Source organism: Martes martes (assembly GCF_963455335.1).
Source record: "Martes martes genome assembly, chromosome: 9".
In the NCBI taxonomy this organism is placed as follows: domain Eukaryota; kingdom Metazoa; phylum Chordata; class Mammalia; order Carnivora; family Mustelidae; genus Martes; species Martes martes.
The window spans coordinates 22,602,742-22,617,844 of NC_137896.1; the positions used below are offsets into that span (position 1 = coordinate 22,602,742).

The following is a 15,103-nucleotide window of genomic DNA, read 5'->3' on the forward strand; positions in this document are numbered from 1 at the left end:
AGAGCATGGGGGAGCCGGCACCTTGAAGCCGCAAGGCTGGAGAGCCAAAGGGCACAGCTCCGGGCGAACTGAGACCAGAAATTGTGGGAAGACAGGGCTTCAGAATTGCTACACCCAGGAAAGGGGCCGGTCGTGAGTAGAACTACTGGGGGTTCAGCCCCACAGGCGTAGAGCCAGGAGAGAGCTAGAAAAAAGGAACCGCGAGCTGGGTGGAGCTAAAGAAGCGCTGCGCCCAGAGGTGCGGCCGAGAGTGGACGGGGCTTCTGGGCGGGGTGTGGTCTAAAAGAGGTCGGAGTCTGGGACACTCGGGACTCTGTCGCGCAGGACCAGGGGCTGCAGGAGGTTGAGACTCTGCAGCGCAGGCCCGGAGCAGGCGCCTGCACGCGGCTGAAGCAGGCGCTGGAAGAGCTGGTGGCGGGGAGCAGGTGAGCTGGGCGCCTCTGCGTCGCTGCTAGGGGTCCCCGCCCCAAATTCCAGGGAGAGGGAGGCTCGAGGCGGTGTTTGGAGCCAAGGGCGGCTGGAAGCTGCGTTCGGTCAGCACTTGTATAGAAGAATGAGAAGATTGATGATTATCTGTATCAAGGGAACTTGATGGAAATTACCGGGGTTTAGGCCACTCCCCTCCAGTAAGCTGCCGTTCTCCGTCTCCTAAAGACTTAAGCTCCCTTACCTACCCTCCCCTCAAATCTCCTTTGCTCCTTTCCTCCACACTTGTTACAGCTACCGACCTCCCCTCCTACTACGTGGAGAAAATAGGAGCCTCGGCTTCCTCTATCCAGTCTACCACCTTGCCAGCTCTGTGATCCATCTGCTAACCTTCCCTCCTGCCAGAGCAGAGGAAGGTCCCTGCTCCCATAGCTGCGGCTGTGATCTTGATTTCATCTCTCACTCACTGGAGGAATTAGCTCTACAACTTCCCCCTTTCTCTCCTGCAGCATCATCTGGTCCCTGGTTTGCCCGGTCATTATTGTAACCACATATACTTGTTCTAGTGACTTCCATGTTTGACCTTCACTGCCCTGAATTCTATTACCTGCTCCAGGTACTTCAGTGTTTTTCTGATCCTCTTCTCAAAAGATTTATCAATCCATTTATTCAATAAATATCTATGGCACTTACCACGCTGGACACTGTTTTAGGTGCAGGAATAACAGTGAAAAAGCATTCTTGCCCACAAAAAAATCCCGAGATTTATATTCTGGTGGGGGATAGGGAGGGAGTTGGATGGAAACCGATAGGAAACACGTAAAAGTGCAAGGAAAAAACATAAAACTTATGATAAGGATAGTGTTAGGGAGAAAACAAAGCTAAGAAATATTAGAGAGAGATGTAGCCATTTTAGAAAGGGTGGTGAGGAGAGGCCATTGTGGAGGTGACATGAAGAAGCTGAACGAGCAAGCTGTATCTGTAAGGGTGTTCCAAGCAGAGGGATAGCATGTGCAAAGGCACTGTGGTGAAACATGCCTGGTGTGTTTGAGGAGGAGGAAGGGAACCAGTGCGATGGCAGCAGAGTGAGCAGAGTAGATGACGCTGCAGGGTGTGGGGGGAAAGGAAAATGATGGTGAAGAGAGGCATGTAGAAGCCTCATTGGCCATTTTAATGACCTTGGCTTCTTCTCTGATTTAGATCAAGAGCCACTGAAGGTTTTGAAAAAAGAAGGGATATGCTCTAACTTATCCTTAAAAAAGGGTTGGTGGCGGAGGGATGATATAAGAGAGGAAGCAAAGAGATTACTAAAGAGGGCATTGTAATAATCCAGGTGACCAATAATGATTAATTCAAGTGAGGGTGGTTGCAGTGGACATAGAGTGACATGAATGGATTCAAGAGCAATTTGGACTTTGGAGGGACTTTGGAGGTGATGCAGGACTTGAGAATGGAAAGTATAGGGGATGAGGAAGATGTGCAGAGAGTCATGAATGACTCTCAAGATCTTGGCTTGCACAACTACATAGATGGTGCTATTTACTGAGCGATGGAAAACAAGAGAGGGAGAAGGTCTGATGGGAGCAAAGGACATATCAGAAGTTCATTTTGGGGTATGTTAACTTTGAGATGTCTATTAGACTTATAAGCAGACATGTCTGCTGGGCAGTTAGCTGTCTGAGTTGAGTTCTGGGGAGACTTCTAGACTAGAAATGAGAAATAGTGAGCTGTCAACACATAGATGGAACTGGCTAAGATTGTCTAGGGAGCGGAGAAAAAAGAAATCCGAGGTCCTGGAGGGCTCCAGCATGCAGAGGTAGGGTGAGAGGAGGACTCAGTCAAGGACCTGGTTGTCAATGGTCACTTTTCCTCATTTTTCAACCTCTCAGTGTCAGTGGATGCAGTTGACGCACCCTCCTCTTGAAAGAGTCTGCTGTTGGCTTCCATGCCCTTCATTTTCCTTCTGCTTCCCTTGCCATTCCTTCTCTTTTGCTGGTTCCCTCTCTCTTCTTGACCTGTACTCACTGCAGATGTTTGTGTGATTATGTCCCAGGGCTTCACTGTATCTTTTCTCTGTCTACATTGTCTACATCTCCAAAAGAGTAACCTCCCCTAATCCAATTTAATTCCTTGCTTGATTTTCCATACAGGGCAATTAAACTGCTTCTATTTTCACTTTACTAAAATTATTTTATCTTTATTTTTTAAAAAAGATTTTATTTACTTATTCGACAGAGAGAGAAACAGCAAGAGAAGGAGCACAGGCAGTGGGAGTGGGAGAGGGAGAAGCAGGCTTCCCGCAGAGCAGGAAGCCCGAGGCCGGGCTTGATCCCAGAACCCTGAGATCATGACCTGAGCTGAAGGCAGATGCCTAACGACTGAGCCACCCAGGCACCCCTAAAATTATTTTATTACTGAAATTTTTCTTTGGCAGGGAAATTTCAATGAAAGATTTGTCCAAATAATATTTCACTATTTATAGTGGTGGTCAGTGTGGTTTTCTTTTTGTGGCTATTATTTCTATCAGATCCAATTTCCCTGAATCCAATCTTGTGGATCTTAATCTTTTTTTTTTTAAGATTTTGTTTATTTATTGGACAGACAGAGATCACAAGTAGGCAGAGAGGGAGGCAGAGAGAGAGGAGGAAGCAGGCTCCCTGCAGAGCAGAGAGCCCGATGCAGGGCTCGATCCCAGGACCCTGGGATCATGACCTGAGCTGAAGGCAGAGGCTTTAACCCACTGAGCCACCCAGACGCCCCTGTGGATCTAAATCTTATTAAGAAGATTTGACTCAGTTTTATTTTATTGATTATTTCTACCAATGGAAGTCTTAGGAGCAAAGAGCATTATTAAGCTAAAAGTGTAAGCTCTGGGAGCAGTATTAGGGAAAAAATCCTTGGAGTTATTTATTTTATATATTTTTGAAAATTTCCTTAATAAAAACTTAAGAAATCATCGTGGGTTTTAAAGGACCCCAAATATGTCCCAAAAATAATCTGGGGTACCTGGTGGCTCAGTCCGTTATGTGTCTGTCTTAACGGCTCAGGTCATGATCCCAGGGTCCTGGGCTTGAGTCCCATGTTGGACTCCATCCTCCACTGGGGGTCTGCTTCTGCCTCTCCCTCTGTCCTTCCCCTCCATTTGTGCTCGCTCTGGCATGCTCACTCCCTCTCAAATAAATAAATAAAATCTTAAAAAAAATCATTTTACTTTACCCAGCAAATACTTTTTCAGCATTGATTAGGTGCCAGGGCCTGAGGGTACAGTAATAATCAGAATGAGGTCCCTGCCCTAGAAACTTTCTATTACTTTTTATTTGGAGAGACAGAAAAAGCACAATATGAGGATGGAGAAAGTGGCAGGGGCTGTTTAGAAGGGAGGATCAAGGAAGGTCTGAGAGGAGGTAACATTTGAGGAGAGGCCTGAATGGAGAAGGGACATGAGCCATGCAGAGATCCAGGGGCCAAACATTCTAGCAGAGGGAGCAGCTGATACAAAGACATGGAGGTGGTGATGGGCTGGGTGTGTTTCTGGAGGAAAAGAAAAGCCAGTGCGATGGTGGGTTGGGCATGAAGGGATAGTAATAGTTAATGAGGACAGGGAGATCAAGGGAGCCTGATTGTGTAGGACATTTTTTTAAAAGATTTTATTTATTTATTAGAGAGACATAGCAAGAGAGGGAACACAAGCAGGGGGAGTGGGAGAGGGAGAAGCAGGCTTCCTGCTGAGCAAGGAGCCCTGTGTGGGGCTTGATCCCACTCTGAGATCAGGATCTGAGCCAAAGGCAGACACTTAACAACTGAGCCACCCAGGCACCCCTACATAGGGCATTTTTAAGAATTCTGTTGTTGGGTGCCTGCGTGCTCAGTTGTTAAGCATCTGCGTTTGGCTCAGGTCCAGATCCCAGGGTCCTGGGATCGAGTCCCTCTCCCACTCCCCCCGCTTGTGTTCACTCTCTTGCTGTGTCTCTCTCTGTCAAATAAATAAATAAAAATCTTAAAAAAAAAAAAAAAAGAATTCCGTTGTTGACTCTGAGCTGAGAAACTCCTGGAGAGGAATGAAATAGTCCAGAAAAGTGTTGACAAGATCCCTCTGGATGCTGTATTGAGACTATTCAGGGCAGAGGGAGGGAAAACATAGATGTAGTGGGAGCAGCTAGAAGGCTGTTGCAGTAGTCCTAGGTGGGAAATGATGGGGGCTTGGACTTAGGCAGTGCTGGGAAAGGAGAAAAGTGGTCAGATGTGGAACGTATCTTGAAGGTAGAGCCTAAATAACATGCCGACGGATTGATGTGGAATGGGAGTGAAAGAAAGAGCAGTGAAGGGCTTTTCTGAAGTTTTGAAGTAAAGCACGGTTTGGGGTGGGGGGTAACTGGATATCATGCACTTGGTTTGAGCTACCTCTGGTCAGTTGGACTGTCAGGCAGAGTGCATCTGAGCCTTTAGTGTGCGTTGGAATCTGCCAGGATATAAGCACGCAGGTTCTAGCAGCAGCTCTGGAGTGGGGCTGATGCTGTGTTTCTAACTCGGTGATACTAACGCTGTTGGTCCTGGGCCAGCTTTGAGAAGTCAGGCAGCAGGTGGTTGCATACCAGTGCATTCTGGGGCTCCACTCCATTTGGGAGTGGTCCACATACAGAAGCCATGGTTGGCTTAGGAACTGAGAGAGAAGGGCTGTAAGCAAGTCTGGGAGTGGGAGGTCTGCTCGGAGCGAGGTGACTCCTAAGGGTCAGCGTTCCCTCCTTTGACTCCCACCTGCCATGCCCGCCCTTGCTCGCTGCAGACAGTTCTGCCACAGTGCTGAGCGCAGGACAATGACCCGGCCCAACGCCCTGGATCGCTGCCGAGGGAAACTGCTGGTGCATAGCCTGGTACGGTCCAGGGAAGGGGGACCCGGGCCATCTAGCTTGGGCCTTCCATTCATGTTTTCTTCCTGCCCTTCCAGAACCTGTTGGCAAAGCAAGGACTGCGGCTTCTACAGGGTCTGAGACAGGGCAATATGCAAGAGAGGGTGGCACTGGCCAAGAAGCTCTTGGCGAAACTCCACTTCCTGGCCCAGGAGGTAACCCCGGGCCACCATTTCCCTACCATGAATGCTGGTTGCCCAACAGTGATTGCTGCACAACAATGTACTATTGAACCATACGCTTAAAAATGGTTGCAGTGGTAAATTTTATGCTACCCATATTTTATCACCAAAAAAAAAAAAAGAGGTTGGATATGAGGTTGCCTGTGGAGCATCTAGGCGAGAGATGGCTAGGAGGCAGGTGGGCACATGGATCTGGGATTTACGGATCTGTGTCAGGGCTAAGATGGGTATTTTGTCCATCTGTCCAGGGGAAGCTGTGGGAACAGGTGGTCCCACCTCTATCCGTGACTCAGTTCTCTGTCTGCAGCCCCAGCCACCCCTCCCAGATGTGCTAGTCTGGATGTTCAGTGGGCAGCGCCGTGTGGCCTGGGCCCGGATCCCTGCCCAGGATGTGCTGTTCTCCGTGGTCGAGGAGGAACGGGGCCAGGACTGTGGGAAGATCCAGAGTCTGCTGCTCACAGTGAGGGGGAGTGGGTTGCTGGAGACTGGAGTGGGCTGAAGCTCCAGGGGCGGGGGTGAGGGGCACAAGAGGGTGGAGGCCTATGGTTCCCAACAAGGGGGTCCCCAAAGTCTTTTTAAATGAAAAAACTTTATTTAAAATATTTTTCAATTTTCAATTAAAAAAAATTTTTTTTTTAAAGATTTTATTTTTTATTTGACAGACAGAGATCACAAGTAGGCAGAGAGGCAGGCGGAGAGAGAGGAGGAAGCAGGCTCCCTGCTGGGCAGAGAGACTGATGTGGGGCTTGATCCCAGCACCCTGGGATCATGACCTGAGCCGAAGGCAGAGGCTTTAACCCACTGAGCCACCCAGGCGCCCCTCAATTAAAAATTTTTTAAGTTAAAAATGTTTTAGTTTTTAAATCTAAATTATTTAAGAATTATTATTTTTGAAAGTATACCTGAACTCTTTTCAGTCATCCCCAAAACCAAAAGAGGTTATACCTTTACCTAGGTCCACTTTGATGTGAGATAAACACTGGGTTTTCAGAGCTCTGGGCCTGCGCTGGCCCTTTTGCTGACTGGGCTCTGGCAGACCAGCAGGTGGTGAAGATGGGAGAGTAACTAGTCAGTTTCTTATAAGTACAGCTGGTTTGGGGGCAAAATGTTTCTAACTGAGGAGTCCCTGGCACAGACGCCCACGGGGTCCCTAGTGCTGAGAAGCTGTGGCCCTTGGGGTAAGGGACAGGGAATCTAAATGCATTGGGGCGGAGGGGACCGAGAAGGTAAGTGTGGGGTGTGGGAGTGCACACTTGAGGGTGTGGGGTTTGCTATAGGAAGTGACAGTGTTGGGGCAGGAGGACTGGGAATGGGAGTGTTCAGGATAATGGGGTCCTGGATGGAGGGCAGGAAGTGGGATGTAAGGGTAAGGTACAGAGAGCTCTCCTTGGGTTTGGCATCGGGGAATGTCTAGCGACACAGAGAGAATGGGCATGCCTTGGTAGAACAGGGACTGGTCTAGCTGGGGTAATAAGAGGCATACCCTAACATGTCACCTCCCTACAATAGGCACCTGGGGCAGCTCCTGGTGAGGTCTGTGCCAAGCTGGAGCTCTTCCTGTGGCTGGGGCTCCGTAAGCAAGCCAAGGCCTGCACCTCAGAGCTCCCCCGGGACCTGCTGCCTGAGCCCTCTGAGGGACTGCCCCACCACCTGTACCGGGATGGTGAGTATAGGGCCCAGCTCGATATTTGTCCAAGGTATGGGGCTAGATGCTCAGCTGGGTTTGGGGGGAGGGGTCTGGGGTCAAGGACTCCAGTGGTCCCCTGAGCAAACATCTTTGTGTTCTCCCCAACCCAGACTTCAGCTACTTCCAGCTCCGAGCTCACTTGTACCAGGCCCGAGGGGTGTTGGCAGCTGATGACAGTGGGCTTTCGGACCCCTTTGCTCGAGTCCTCATTTCTACCCAGTGCCAGACCACAAGAGTGAGGGCTGAACTGGGTGGTGGGTTGTGGGGGGACTCCGGGAGACAAAGTGGGGTGAAGGCTGAGCTTTTGCTCTGACCCTAAGTCTCTTCCTGCCCTGGGTTTTCAGGACAGGTTACTGGTTTGGACTGCCCTGATTTTAGAGGGTGGTATAAAACTGGAGGGCCTTCAAGGTGAGGAATGGTTTTCTGGGGTTGACGGTAGGACTAGCCCCAAGGGTAGCAGATTAGTTAGGGGTCCCTGGCTGGGAGGGCAGGCTTCAACCCCAGTGTGAAGGGCACTCTCATCTTTATCACACTCCCTCCTTTTGGGATAAACAGTTGCTTAAAGGATTACTTTAGGGCAAGAATGCTCACCTGGGATGTGTTTTGGGAGATCCTTTGGATGCCTGCCTTTGAGTCCCTCTCTGCGTGGCCCCCAAGGTCCTGGAGCAGACGCTGAGCCCCCTATGGGATGAGCTCTTGGTGTTTGATCAGCTGATCATAGATGGGAGGAGGGAGCACCTGCAGGAGGAGCCGCCATTAGTGCTCGTCAATGTCTTTGACCACAATAAGTTTGTGAGTGTGGCCTGGGCCCCACCTGGGTTTCCACCCCTGAGCACCCTCACTCCTCATCTTGATGCCCCCTTCCCCTGGCTCCTGAGCATCTTCTACTTTTGTCTTCCTTGCCTTGCTCTCCACAGGGCCCCCCTGTGTTCCTGGGCAGGGCACTGGCCGCCCCAAGGGTAAAGCTGATGGAGGACCCTTATCAACGCCCTGAGCTACAGTTCTTTCCCCTAAGGAAGGGGCCCCGGACAGCTGGGGAGCTCATCGCCACCTTTGAACTCATTGAACTGGACTACAGTGGCCGCCTTGAGGTCAGAATACCCTGGGTTAGCCAGCACGGGCTGTGGACTCCTCTTGTTATTCTTTTTTTTTTTTTAAATATTTTTATTTATTTATTTGACAGAGAGAGAGATCACAAGTTGGCAGAGAGGCAGGCAGAGAGAGGGGGGAAGCAGGCTCCCTGCTGAGCAGAGAGCCTGATGTGGGGCTCGATCCCAGGACCCCGAGACCATGACCCGAGCGGAAGGCAGAGGCTTTAACCCACTGAGCCACCCAGGCGCCCCTCCTCTTGTTAGTCTATCAGGTGGTCCAGCTCCAGAGAATACGGAACATGGGCATGTCCTGGGATTACTCCTCTAAGTACTTGGCCCCCAGAGAATGCAGGCTGCAGATCTGTCCTGAGGTCACCTCATTGGACCTCCTGAATTCAGGGAACATTAGAAGTAGACACACCGTAAGTTTACCTTGCCAGGCTTCCAACCTTGGATACCCAAGGCTGCAGGTGGATCCTCGTGCCTCAGATGCCCACCCTCCCACCTAGACCGGATATTTCCTGGGCTGCTCCCTTCCTGCCCATCCAGCCTTGCCCAGTTCCTCTGGATTGATATATCCCTGGGAGCTCTCAGTGTCCCCTCCCTGAGCCCAGATTTCCCTCCTTTGGCCTGATTCCTCTTTGACCTCTGATCTCTTGCCCCCTGCAGCCCTCAGTGCCCAGTGACGTAGAGCCCCAGGACCTGACACCCCTGGTCGAGCACCTCTCTGGACGCCTGTCCCTGCCACCTGATGTGCGTCCAGTGCTCAGGGAGTTCCGTGTTGAGGTATTGCCGGGCACACTTACATCTCCCCCACCCCCACCACACATGCATCTGGGTGCCCTCAGTCAGGTGCAGGCCCCTGAATTTCTCGCTTCCTGACCCCAGGTGCTGTTCTGGGGTCTGAGGGGCCTTGGCCGTGTGCATCTGTTCGAAGTGGAGCAGCCCCAGGTGGTGCTGGAGGTGGCTGGGCGACGCGTGGAGTCAGAGGTCCTGGCCAGTTACCATGAGAACCCCAATTTCACTGAGCTCGTCAGGCACCTGACAGTGGTGAGGACGTGGGCGTGGAGCAGGAAATGCTGGACTAAGAAGTGAAAGGGCAGAGGGATGATGAATTCCCAGCCAGTTATCTTAGATTAATCAAGGGAACAACAAACTTTCTATAAAAAACCAGATAGTAAATATTTTAGGCCATACAGTCTCAGCTGCAATTACTCACTTCTGACTTAGTAGCGTGAAAACAGACTTAGACAATAAGTAAATGAATAAACATGACAGTGTTTCAATAAAACTTTATTTACAAAAACAGGCAGTGGGCCATATTTGGCTTGCAGGTTACAGTTTGCTAATCTCTGGATTAATCCATGAACTGGTGGTGCTCTCTTGGTTCTGTTGAGGGGATGGGTTAGGTAATTGTCATGAAGTATGGGTCAAAAGGAGTCGGTCTAGTCTCTGAGACCCCATGCATTCTTCGTGTATTTTTTAATTCCTGTAGTATGGACTTTGGACTCAAGTTCTGGCAGTGCTCATTAGGAGCTTGTCAGATTGCTTGTCTTAGTTGAGCTTTAGTGTTTTTTGTTTGTTTGTTTAAAGGAGCAACAGGTACAAAAGAAAGAAAGATTGAAGGCAGGAGTCCTCTGAGGAGCCCGTGAGCGAAAGGATCTGGGTGAAAGGGTTTGCAAACTGAACAGTGCTGTGTCCCTGTGAGGGCGGAACTGGGACAAAGTGTAGTGGTTCCAGACTGCAAGGGGGGTAAAACCCCACAAGAACAAACAAACAAAGAAACAAACAAACAAAAACCAAAAGTAACAGAAAACCTTAACATTTTCTTGACTTTATTTCATATGTAGGAGTTTTCAGTTTGAAAACTTGATTGTGCTGTAAGCTGGTGAAGCTGAAAGCAGTTCGCTCACTGAACTTCTAGGAAGTGTTTCCTTTCATTTCCCATTTCCTATCCCTCTTTCCATTGTGCCCTTGAAAAGAATGAGCTTTCTTTTCTTGAGTGCTCTGTGGGTGTCAGGTAGGTCCAGCTGGGTTGGTAACGTTCTGCAGGCCTTCTTTTTTTTTTTTTTTTTAAGATTTTATTTATTTGTTTCACAGAGAGAGAGATCACAAGTAGGCAGAGAAGCAGGCAGAGAGAGGGGGAAGCAGGCTCCCCGCCGAGCAGAGAGCCCGATGCGGGGCTCGATCCTAGGACCCTGGGATCGTGACCCGAGCCGAAGGCAGAGGCTTAAACCACTGAGCCACCCAGGCGCCCCTCTGCAGGCCTTCTTAAGGAAAGTCTTCTTGGTGATTTTCTGACCCAGTTGTTCCATCCATTGTTAAGAATATGCTATTGAGGGCGCCTGGGTGGCTCAGTGGGTTAAGCTTCTGCCTTCTGCTCAGGTCATGATCTCAGGGTCCTGGGATCAAGTCCCGCATGGGGCTCTCTGCTCAGCAGGGAGCCTGCTTCCCCCTCTCTCTCTGCCTGCCTCTCTGCCTACTTGTGATCTCTGTCTGTGAAATAAATAAATAAAATCTTAAAAAAAATATGCTATTGAAATCTTCAACTATTATTGTTCAGTTGTTTTTCTTACCTTTAATTTAGTCACAGTTTACTTCTACTTTGAGAAGTAGGTGCATGTATGTTTACAATTGTTATAGCTTCCTATGAATTGATGTTTATCATTATAAAATGTCCCTCTTTGCCTCTAGTAAAATTTTGTGTCTTAAAGTCTATTTTGCTTGATAGTATAACCACTCCAGCTCTCTATGGCTACTGTTTGCCTCATATATCTTTCCCCATCCTTTTCCTTTCAACCTATTTTTGTATCTTTCTAAAGGGTGTCTCTTAGACATCAGAAAGTTGCATCTTTTTTTTTTTTTTAAAGGTTTATTTAGTTGAGAGAGAGAGAGAAAGTGTGGTGGGAAGGGGCAGAGGGGAGAATCTCAAGCAGACTCAGAACTGAGCACAGATCCCCATGTGGGGCTTGATCCCATAACCCTGAGATCATGACCTGAGCTGAAATCAAGGGTCAGACACTTTCTAAAATTAATTAATTAATTAATTAATTAATTTATTTGACAGAGAGAGACACAGTGAGAGAGGGAACAAAGGAGGGGGAGTGGAAGAAGGAGAAGTAGCCTTCCAGCTAAGCAGGGAGCCCGATGTGGGGCTGGATCCCAGGACTCTGGGATCATGACCTGAGCTGAAGGCAGAGGCTTTTTTTTTTTTTTTAAGATTTTATTTATGTATTTGACAGAGGCAGATCACAAATAGGCAGAGAGGCAGGCAGAGAGAGGGGGAAGCAGGCTCCCCACTGAGCAGAGAGCCCGATGTGGGGCTCCATCCCAGGACTCTGGGATCATGACCGGAGCCAAAAGCAGACACTTAACTGACTGGGCCACCCAGGGATTTTTATTTGTTAAAGAAGATTTATAGGATCCTGGAGGTCAGGCTAATGTTATTAGCCTTTTGCCTCTAGCAGAGTTCCTGGAGGAAGGTCACGCTGCCTGTCTTAAGTACTTGTTGATGGGATGCAAGGGAAATTTCATTTTTTTCTTTAGCCTTTGTTTTCACATCAAAGCAACATTTGATGTTACTGTTGACATGGTTGAATTTATATCTGCCATTTGCTATTTGTTTTCTGTGTCTCATTTATTTTATGTCCCTCCTTTACCACTTTCTTTTGTTTTAAATATATATTTATTAGTGTACTGCTTTAATTCCTTTGTTGATTTTCACTTAGTAGTTGCTCTAGGGATTGCAATTTGCAGACTGATTTTTTCACAATCTATTTTGGAACAATACTGATTTTGTTCCAGTAAAACACTTCTCCATTATAGCAACATTCTTTCCTTCCTCCTTTGTGCGATAATTGTCATATATATATATATGTGTGTGTGTATATATACATATATATATATATATATATAAAATAACCCAACAATACAGTATTTTAATTATTGTCCCTCCCCCTCAGGATCCACTGATAGATATAGAATTCCTGTATTAAAGGACATACTCATTTTTATGGCTCTAGATCTGTGTTGGCAAACTGAACATTGTGCCATTATATCATAACAACCACAACCACATGTTTCTAATAGCGATTTGTAGGCTCCAAAGTAGTCTTATATCTGTTATGTGATTTGATATTTACAACAGTCTTTTGAGTCCAGGATTGTGTCCCTTTTTTGCCGGGAAAGCAGGCTCAGTCGCTTACCAGACAGGACACAGTGAGGCTGTGATGGAGCTGAGCTGAGAAGGCAGATTTGGCTGCGTTGTTTGTCCGTCTCTGCTGCTGCCTCTCCCTTGCCCACAGGCCTTCAGAGACCCAGTTCCTCTCTCCCCACCCCAGGACCTCCCCGAGCAGCCCTACCTGCAGCCCCCACTCAGCATCCTGGTGATCGAGCGCCGGGCCTTTGGCCGCACAGTGCTCGTGGGTTCGCATGTCGTCTCCCACATGCTGCGATTCATACTCCGAGGTCATGAGGAGCCCCCCGAGGAGGAAGGACAAGAGGAAGAGGCAGGGGACCTAATGCTCAAGGGACCACAAGGTAAGGGGCCACCACACAGAAGCCCCTCTGGTTCCTGGTTGAGAATTATTCCAGGGGACCCTCCTGTGGGGCATGGAGTCTCACTTTCACTCACCTGACCTCCTCCTGGTGTCATTTCCCCTCTCCCAGGACAGAAGTCCCCAGATCCCTTCTTGGCAGAAGTGGGGATGCCCAGACGGCTACTCAAGGTGATGGGCTATGCGAGATGGGTGGAGAAGAGGCTGGGGAGGGCTTAGAGTGGTGCTGGGTTAGGGGCAATGAGTTCTCTCTCCCTCAGGCTCCTCTGAAGAAGTTCCCCCTGGGGAGCCTCCTGAACCAAGGCCCTGAGCTGGAGGAGGAAGTCCCAGATCCAGAGGAGCTCGACTGGTGGTCCAAGTACTACGCATCACTGCAGGAGCTCGGGGGCCAGGTGGGGGCAGGGGCGGGGCCCAGGCCGCAGCTGGAGGCTGAGGAGGGTAAACGCCAAGAAGGAGCTCCAGGAAATGTGGCGCTCCACGGTTTTCAGAGCTCCTCATTAGACAGAGCTTCTCATCTTTGTAACAGTTCTGGAAGCTGAGAATTACTAACTCTATTATCTATAGCCGTGCTGTCAGAAATATGTGAGCCACATATGTCACTGTAACTTTTGAGGTAACCAAATTTAAAAAAAAATTAAAGAGGTGAAATTGATCTTAATAATAGATTTTGTTTAATCTAATATGTCTAAAATATCATTTCAACAAGGAACCATTATACAAAATTACTAATGAGATATTTGACATTCTTATTTTATACTAAAAAGTTTTAAAATCTGGTGTGTATGTTACACTTAGGGCACATCTCAGTTCAGGTGCTCTCCAGGCACACGCAGCTGCGGGTTACTGTCTGGGCAGCGCAGGACTAGGCAAGCCGAAGCTTTGAAAATGCAAGTGGTTCACACAGATAGATCTTGAACTGAGGTTTCCCAATTCCATGTCCTGGAGAAGGGGTGGATTAAGGAGGTGAAGGGAAGGGAAGAAACTCCGACTTGGCCTTTGATTTCAGACCAACCTTGAGGAGGATGAGCTGGATGATCCCGGGGAATCAGGTAGGAGATTTGACTTTCTTGCTCCTGCTCTGTCTGTCTCCCTCCCTCCTCTGACACCAGCATTTTAAACTGCGGCATTTGGGGCGCCTGGGTGGCTCAGTGGGTTAAAGCCTCTGCCTTTGGCTCAGGTCATGATCCCAGGGTCTTGGGATCAAGCCCCGCATCGGGCTCTGCTCAGCAGGGAGCCTGCTTCTTCCTCTCTCTCTCTGCCTGCTTCTCTGCCTACTTGTGATCTCTGTCTGTCAAATAAATAAATAAAATCTTTAAAAAAAAATAAACTGTGGCATTTGTGCTATTCCCAGATGGGGTCCACCTCATATCTGTGGCTGGGGAGGCCCAAGACCAGGGTCAGGGTGAGGCTGAAGTCAAAGGCTCCACATCCCAGAAGAAAGCAGTCCCCACCCTGAAGGTGAGTGTGTCCGGGAGAGAGAATTGTGCTGGGATTCGGGCCATTGGCCTGTCACTGAAGCCCTTGCCCTTCAGATCTACAATGGCACCCTGGAGGAAGAGTTTAACCACTTTGAAGACTGGCTGAATGTGTTTCCCCTGTACCGAGGACAAGGGGGCCAGGATGGAGATGGAGAGGAAGAAGGGTCCGGACATCCTGTGGGCAAGTTCAAGGTATGTTTGGGGAAAGAAGTGGCCAAGGAGTACAGGTGGGATGCAGGGGAAAGACTCTTTTCCCAGGGACTCTTCTGTCTCCCCCAAATCCAGGGCTCCTTCCTTATTTACCCTGAATCAGACGCAGTGCCATTCTCTGAGCCCCAGATCTCCCGGGGAGTCCCACAGAACCGGCCCATCAAGCTCCTGGTCAGAGTGTACGTGGTAAAGGTGAGCATCCGTCACCCAGCATGGCCTCCGACTCCAGCAAGGGTAATGTGTGGGAAAGCTCCAGACTGCAGGCGTTGGAGGGAAACTCAAGGGTCAGAGTCCACCTCCTTCAGTTTTTGGGGAATCTTAGGCACAAGTGAAGAGACTCCCCAGTGTTAAAGAGCTTGCTTGTGGCACAACCCAGATTTAGAACTTAGGTCTTTTAACTCCTTTTTCGTAGTTGTAGACCCTTAGTTCATAGCACAGCGAGTATAACTCCAAGAAGAATGCAGCTCTGAATCTCCGGTTTCACAGTGGCTTGTCATCCAGTTCCTTTGTACAGGTCCTTGCCTGGCTGTGGTTTTCATACTGCACTCAGCGGGGCCCTGAAGTTT

The 15,103-nt window shown here is 49.0% G+C and overlaps 1 protein-coding gene across 1 annotated transcript in view; it reads left to right on the plus strand.

Moving 5' to 3' along the window:
* LOC308349428 (fer-1-like protein 4) overlaps positions 1-15,103 on the plus strand; it is a gene marked incomplete at its 5' end in the record, with an annotated part of 33,535 nt that overhangs the window by 7,607 nt on the left and 10,825 nt on the right. Inside the window, 17 exons of the mRNA XM_080814119.1 lie at positions 325-425; positions 5,210-5,297; positions 5,372-5,488; positions 5,823-5,975; positions 7,025-7,178; positions 7,313-7,437; positions 7,860-7,994; positions 8,120-8,293; positions 8,963-9,079; positions 9,182-9,343; positions 12,634-12,832; positions 12,962-13,020; positions 13,110-13,241; positions 13,856-13,898; positions 14,201-14,307; positions 14,382-14,519; positions 14,613-14,729. Of these exons, the coding sequence (XP_080670245.1) occupies positions 325-425; positions 5,210-5,297; positions 5,372-5,488; positions 5,823-5,975; positions 7,025-7,178; positions 7,313-7,437; positions 7,860-7,994; positions 8,120-8,293; positions 8,963-9,079; positions 9,182-9,343; positions 12,634-12,832; positions 12,962-13,020; positions 13,110-13,241; positions 13,856-13,898; positions 14,201-14,307; positions 14,382-14,519; positions 14,613-14,729 (2,121 nt within the window). The remainder of the gene's footprint in view (positions 1-324; positions 426-5,209; positions 5,298-5,371; positions 5,489-5,822; positions 5,976-7,024; positions 7,179-7,312; positions 7,438-7,859; positions 7,995-8,119; positions 8,294-8,962; positions 9,080-9,181; positions 9,344-12,633; positions 12,833-12,961; positions 13,021-13,109; positions 13,242-13,855; positions 13,899-14,200; positions 14,308-14,381; positions 14,520-14,612; positions 14,730-15,103) is intronic.